This window comes from Ciona intestinalis, chromosome 4, assembly GCF_000224145.3.
Source record: "Ciona intestinalis chromosome 4, KH, whole genome shotgun sequence".
Lineage (NCBI taxonomy): Eukaryota > Metazoa > Chordata > Ascidiacea > Phlebobranchia > Cionidae > Ciona > Ciona intestinalis.
In genome coordinates this window covers 2,561,734-2,568,844 of record NC_020169.2, presented here as the reverse complement: position 1 = coordinate 2,568,844, position 7,111 = coordinate 2,561,734, and the positions used below count along the sequence as shown (strand labels likewise).

At 36.3% G+C, this 7,111-nt stretch overlaps 2 protein-coding genes across 3 annotated transcripts in view; both read right to left on the bottom strand.

Moving 5' to 3' along the window:
- Positions 1–745: 745 nt before the first annotated feature.
- LOC100177134 lies at positions 746–2,239 on the bottom strand. The gene is made up of 4 exons (XM_002123028.5): positions 1,875–2,239; positions 1,693–1,804; positions 1,436–1,599; positions 746–1,046 (listed from the first exon to the last, which is right to left on the bottom strand). The coding sequence occupies exons 1-4, from the start codon at positions 1,936–1,938 to the stop codon at positions 931–933; spliced, it is 456 nt and encodes a 151-aa protein (XP_002123064.1). The 5' UTR covers positions 1,939–2,239; the 3' UTR covers positions 746–930.
- Positions 2,240–3,779: 1,540 nt separating this feature from the next.
- Positions 3,780–7,111, bottom strand: part of LOC100178647 (bypass of stop codon protein 1-like) — a 6,527-nt gene continuing 3,195 nt past the window's right edge. Inside the window, exons 8-11 of one of the 2 annotated variants that reach the window (XM_026834263.1) lie at positions 5,594–5,704; positions 5,202–5,325; positions 4,936–5,090; positions 3,780–4,373 (exon numbers count right to left, since the gene is read on the bottom strand). In XM_026834263.1, coding sequence (XP_026690064.1) covers positions 4,240–4,373; positions 4,936–5,090; positions 5,202–5,325; positions 5,594–5,704 — 524 coding nt within the window. In that variant the 3' untranslated portion in view covers positions 3,780–4,239. The remainder of the gene's footprint in view (positions 4,374–4,935; positions 5,091–5,201; positions 5,326–5,593; positions 5,705–7,111) is intronic. The other variant, XM_026834264.1, reaches the window with a different exon arrangement.

The following is a 7,111-nucleotide window of genomic DNA, read 5'->3' as shown; positions in this document are numbered from 1 at the left end:
ATATTGTGTTTCGTATACACAATACGTGTTGGCCAAATCGAATTAATTTTACGAATGCCTCTATATTGTATTTTTGCATTGTTGTAGTAGTGCATTGGTTTCTTAAACTTTTTTGTATGCTTTATTCTTTTAACAAAGTTGGTTATCATATTTAACCCCAATATGTAATACGGCGCTCGTTTATTAAAAAGCGAAAACAACTAATTCCATCAATTATATTTAATGTGACGGATGCGCTTGATTTTTCGCAACGAGTTGTTCAATGTCTGGTCAAGTACTACAATTAATTCACACAAATTTTCTGTCCCATCAACTGATGTGGATTTTGGTTGATAGCTCATTTACCCTCTAAAAACGAGGAATTTAAATCGGTTCAAGAAGTGCTGCGAAAGTGTAACTGTACGCTAAAAAGTGCAGTTGATCTTTAAATGTTGATGGCCGCGACGGCTACTAACAGTTAAATATTAAAATTAAATTTAATTTGAACTTTTTAAAATTATGACTTAGTTAATTTCAACTCTAAGCATATGGCATATAGGATGTTCCTACGGGATCTCCATCCTTATACCAAAGAGTTATAAGTTTCAGCAATTTAGTTTATTATTAATAATAATAGCACATTGAAGATATCGTAATGCAGATACAAAACGATTTTAAATAATTAGTTTGAAAATCGTATTTATAACATAATCGTTTCAGAAGTAACGTTTCGTGGAAGCGACTTCTTCAAAAGATATATACAATACAATTTCTAAAAAGTTTTATTTTTGTAGTTGTGTATAACTTAAACATTTTATCAACTTCTGAAAATATGCAGTAGTAAAAAACAGAGTTATAAAAAAACGCACAAATTGTGTTAATATTTGTTTAGATTGATTTGTGCGTCTTCTATATGTACGTATAGTGTTAATCTGACAATACTAATGTTGTCTAGCCACTGCCAGGCTGTTGGCCGAGATAACCTGGCTTTTGACCGGGGAGAGCAGAGTTTTGATCAACATATACTGGCGGGTTATTGGCGCTGTATTGGGCGTTGTAACCAGGATCTGAAAAGGATAAATTGTTTAGTATGAAAAGGTTCTGCGCTGTCTAAAAGCGCCAGTATACTTGAAAGGAAAACCGCTAATAAAATGGCAATACGCTTAAGTTTATTTGGTTGGGGAGATTAAAATACAATTGATGAATTGTGACAATGTAAGATTCGTCTTTGTACGGTGGGACAGGTTTTTTTTTGTTCCACTCGGGTAGTAAACAAATAACTTTTAAAGAAATATATAACCGTATCATCACGACGTTAAAATATAGCGTTATTATTTGTTTAAAACACGATCAGGATATTTAAATATTCTCTACGAATGGTGTCCCATCATACCCCACAGTACAATATATAAAATCATGTAGGAATGCGAAGCAAAAAATTCATTTATTATCTTACTTTGCTGTCCTGCTGCTGGTACTGTCGCGACAAACGTAGCTGCAGGCTGGGGCGCTCCCCTGTTGGCTGCTCGACCACACGCACAGCAGCAGTACACACACACCCCAATGCACAGGCCTGTGAACACCAGACCGCCAATAGCGATTCCAACAATGGCTCCAACGCTAAAAAATAAAAAAAATATGATTAAACTTTATCAATTTTTTTTCTACACTAACTTATGTTAGCAGTAAAAACAACGATTTTTTGTCGCTTACCCTAATGAGTAGGTCGTCCGTATAATATCGCTATAACATGAGCTCATACAAATACCAGAGCAGCACGTTTGTCCACTAGCGCAAGATAAAAAGGAACTTGAACACGACAAACCTGTGTAACATTTCAAAAACAATTTTAGATAATTTAATTTAACATTTTTATAATGATTTAGATAACGTACCTGTTACTGAATTAAACTTGACAAGTAGCAATACCAAGAAACTCATAAACGACGCTAAATGCATATTTCTTCCTTTGAAGTTTTACTCACAAGTTTGGTAAATTATATAAATCTTTAAAAAAAAAATAAAATAAAGTTTGAAAACTGATCTGTTCCTCTGGTAAATAAGGCGTATAAAGCTTTCCGCATAAGACATATTAACACCACAACGCTAGCGGCAAACTTTATATATAGTAGGGTGGGGGGAGATGGGACACCTTTTCATTCCGCTAAGAACAACATGATTTCGCCGCTGTAGCTTGATATAGTAGAGTGGGGGAAGATGGGACACCTTTAGCACATAATGTCTAAATATCCTGGTCGTGTTTTAAACATTTAACAACGGTCTATGGGGAATCGTGAGAATACAGTTTTATAATTCATTGAATGTTCTTTGTTTACTACCATATTGTTTCGAGAAAATCGAATGAAAACGTGTCCCATCTTCTCCCACCCTACTATATTATACTATATACGCAGCGGCGAAATCATGTTGTTCTCAGCGGATTCTTTCATATGTTGTAGTTGAAGACTCAATATGTAAAATAGTTTGTATAGATTTCGATTGTAAATATTTTCAGTCGCTGATATGAAGCGCGTACTTCTCTTATGTTGTTGTGGTGGAACTTCGTGTGTCTCACATTGTATGTTTAGTAAGAACAATAATAAATACCGATTAATCGTTCTGCGGTACTGCGGTGTAGCGTTGGTTGTTTACCAAATTGAACGTATAGTCTTATGGTATTTGCCTGTATTACGCATCTTAATTAATTCATCTTATGATGGTTAATAAGCTATGCACAAAAAAAGAACTGACGATGAGAACTGACGATGCTGCGAACTATGCAGTAAGGGTTAGACATATAGTAGGGTGGGGTAGGACGAGACACCTTTGTATTCTATTTTCCCGTCTTATTTAGTAGTAAACAAATAAAATTAAAAGAACTGTAAAACCATATCCCCACCATTCCCATATAGACCGTTGTTAATTGTTTGAAACACGATCAGGATATTTGGATATTATGTGCTAAAAGTGCGTCCAATCTTACCACACAGTACTATACACAGTCGATCTTGCCCTATAACCACAGCACCCCGTTACTTGCTTTGCCGTGGGACATTACCTCTACACAGATAGAAGGAAGTATGTGTTCCATACAACTATATATAAATACCCGAAATGAATTACAAAGTGCTCTCAACCAACATACAGTTATACCTTATACTGCCATTGATGTATAACGCTCCTAACTTTTCTTTTGTGCGCTTTGGCGGAATTATATGTATAGTACTGTGGGGAAGATGGCACACGATTAGCACATTATATCCAAATATCTTGATCGTGTATTAAACAATTAACAACGGTCTATATGGGAGTCGTGAGGATACGGTTTTATAATTCTTTGAATTTTTTTGTTTACTACTAAATGTGACGAGAAAATAGAATGAAGAAGTGTCCCATCTTTCCCCACTCTAATGTATACGACTTTGACCTTACTAACGTCATGACATCTGTGAGCTGTAACGCCTTCTCTTCCGCTTTATTTATACCCTCAGTGAAACACGGTGCATATTTGCGTTATAGGTATTTCTGTTATTCGTGACCTATGGGTCATATAAGCTTTATAAAACACTCACAGGGAAAATAGTTCAGACTGTGAGTGGAATATTACAGAACTTTGCCAAAACTATACCAGTAATTTTACAGCGACATTATAACGCTACATTTAACACAAATTTAGGCTGTAATTTATATTTTGCCTGCGGCGTGTTCGGTCCTCAAGAGTAAAATTTAGCGAACGTTGGTTCAGTCGCAGGTCCATCTGTTCGTGTTATTGAATATGACATAAAACACACAGAGCCTTAGAATGTGTATGTTTATATATTTGACAAAATAAAACTGCCTGTAAAATTTCGGCCATATCAAATAGAAATGAAATATAGTGCGGTGGAAGAGATGGTACACCTATTTATTCCTTTTTCTTTTCCTATATTTGGTAGTAAAAAAATAATTTAAAGAATTATAAAACCGTATCCTCACAACTCCCATAGACCGTTGTTAATTGTTTAAAACACGATCAGGATATTCGGATAGCATGCGCTAAAGGTGTCCCATCTTTCCCCACAGTAAAAATCAGTAGAAGGCAAAGCATTGTACTTAATTAGCCTGTGTAAACACAACAAGACAAAAAAACTTTACCACAGGACACTTTGTTTTATAAATTTTGTCATTTTATGCTATTTTCATCGATTCTATGGATTGTGACGATCAATCAATTATTGTGACGTAACAAAACAATACGAAGTTCGTGTAAAATGTGCTTGATTAAACTTCTTGTATGCTATGTGTTCCATACCATGTTGGGTTATATGGTGGTTGTGGTGTAGCAGGCGTGTCTGGGACAGCTTGGTCATTTATTTCAGCCATAGAGTAGCTTTCTTGTTGTTCGAATCCAGGATCTGGTGAAAGCAAATTGTTTGCATGTTACTTTGATACATTGGTCTATTATAATACTACTATCATTGGTTTAGTTTAGTAAACCAAAAAAGAGAAGTGTAGGCTGTATACTGTTTAATCTTAATTTTGTAAGCGGGCATGATGTGTACAAAACCATACATCCGTGTTATAACAACTGTCGTTGTCCGTAATCCTAGGAAAAATAAAATATATTCATTCAACTATTCTGAAGAAAACAAATGTAAATTCTTTTGGTGGCTACCAGGATTATCAATTGTGTATTTATTTATAAAGTACAATGGGGGAGGATGGGACACCTGCTCATTCTATTTCCTCATCCCATTTGGTAGCACACAAAAAACATTCAAAGATTTATAAAACCGTATCCTCACAACTCCCGTAGGCCGTTGTTTATTTTTTAAACGCGATCAGGATATTTGGAAATTATGTGCTAAAGGTGTTCCATCTTCCCCACCCTACTATATCGGTTGTAACGTGGATATGTACTGGAAGTAATAGTTAAATTTCGATACAAGCAAATTTAAACCACGACGATGTGCTTACTTTGCCGAAGGTTACGCGGTATGTTTACTTGGGGCCTTATGTTGCCGGTCACAGTGCGGGGTCTGTAATACTTCCGAACACCGAATCCCACGATTGCTAACGCCCCGATTACAAAACACAAGATAATAATTACATCCAAATCGTTGGTAGAAAAGCTAAAATATATATTAAAAGCCAATGTTAAGGCAATGCCAGAAAACTTTATAATTTTATAAAATCAAGCAAAAGCGCTGCGTGTGCACGATTTGGTGTGATGGTCTGATTACCTCTCAAATGGAGGGCGTTCGTGGAGAATTTTCCTACATGGCCCAGTTGAACAATAACTTGAGAAATTTCTTGATGAACAACAACTTTGTGGTCCCGGACAGGGAAGAGAGCTGGAGCAACGAACTACAATATACACAATGCTCAGAACAGCTTTTATATATATATATATATATATAGTGGGGCGGGGAAAGATGGAATACTTTTTAATCAATTTTTTTGTTCCATTTGGTAGTAAATAAAGAACAATGAAAGAATTATAAAACTGCATCTTCACGACTGCCATATACCGTTGTTAATTGTTTAAGACACGATCAACATATTTGTACATTATGTCCCAAAAGTGTCCCATCTCCCTCCACCCTATACTAAAATTATGTTTACCGTGACGTACCGGACACCGGCTCTCTTGTGGTTGTGCTGATGCGTAAGCAGTAACTCGAGGAAGTTCCTCTGTTGTAACATAACTCGTTTTCTGCGCAATCCCGGGCACTTGAGCAACGAACTGTAAATAACAAAAGTGTTAGAATTGTTTATAGCCAGCAAAAACCAATAATACACTATGGATGACTGTAATTGTGCTGCTATAATTAATGTACAATAACTATTGCTATACTGCCTCGTAAACAACTACATTTCGTATTTCCGCCCAGTGAAAACTTTAGAAATAAACTATAAAAAAATGATCTTCCACGCTGGTAGAGATATTTGACTATACCATACTTGATAAGGTATAGGTTAACCTACCTGATTTCGGTTTTGTAGTAGTGGTGGTGGTAGTCATAGTTGTGGTGGGGATAGTGGTCGTAGTTTTACACCGGAATGTCTCCGAACAATAACCAACGCCACTTCCTTGAGTGCAACAAAGTTCCAATCCCGGGCAGTCAAAATGGTTTGAGCAATTAGCTGCAAACAAAATAATACACTATGGATGACTGTAATTGTGCTGCTATAATTAATGTACAATAACTATTGCTATACTGCCTCGTAAACAACTACATTTCGTATTTCCGCCCGGTGAAAACTTTAGCAATAAATTATAATAAAAAATGATCTTCCACGCTGGTAGAGATATTTGACTATAACATACTTGATAAGGTATAGGTTAACCCAGTGCTCTTCAACCGGTGTGCATGGTGCACCAAAATATGCCAGGGGTGCTCCAAAACAAAAGTGTATACAAGGGTGCATCACAAACTTAAACAATTTTCAGCAATAATATTCAGTTTTGAACATTTTAAACAAATTTGGCCACTTTCCTACAGTTTTTTTTTTATATGAATTCTATATTCGCATAACTGGGAATCGAGAAACGTCATTATTTTTACGTTAAAGCAATCAGGGGTGCGTGAGTTCGTCGCAACAACTTTGAGGGTTCACCAACCCAAAAAAGGTTGTAGAGCACTGGGTTAACCTACCTGATTTCGGTTTTGTAGTAGTGGTGGTGGTAGTCATAGTTGTGGTAGCCATAGTTGTGGTGGGGGTAGTGGTCGTAGTTTTACACCGGAATGTCTCCGAACAATAACCAACGCCACTTCCTTGAGTGCAACAAAATTCCAATCCCGGGCAGTCAAAATGGTTTGAGCAATTAGCTGCAAACAAAAGAAGAGCAACATACTATACCCTAAAAAATATTGAACTTTCTATTCTGTGTGGTTGAGATCTTTGCCATTAAACTGCGATTTAGGCCCATTTCCCCAACACCTTGCCGCTTTTATACGTCGTTCATGCGAACAGTATGACACTGTTTGAATGTGATGTGNTAAAGGTGTCCCATCTTTCCCCAACCTACTATATATTAGTGTGGGGGAAAGATAATAATATACAAACATCCTGATCATGTTTTGAACAACTAACAACGGTCTATGGAAGTCGTGAGCATACGGTTTTATAACTCTTTAAATATGCTTTG

Excerpts from the sequence above, each read along its gene's own strand:
- LOC100177134 (XM_002123028.5), bottom strand. The coding sequence starts at position 1,938 with ATGCATTTAGCGTCGTTTATGAGTTTCTTGGTATTGCTACTTGTCAAG. Across the intron at positions 1,805-1,874 it reads CAAGTTTAATTCAGTAACAG|GTTTGTCGTGTTCAAGTTCC; the intron begins GTACGTTATCTA and ends AATGTTACACAG. Across the intron at positions 1,600-1,692 it reads CGGACGACCTACTCATTAGG|CGTTGGAGCCATTGTTGGAA; the intron begins GTAAGCGACAAA and ends TTTATTTTTTAG.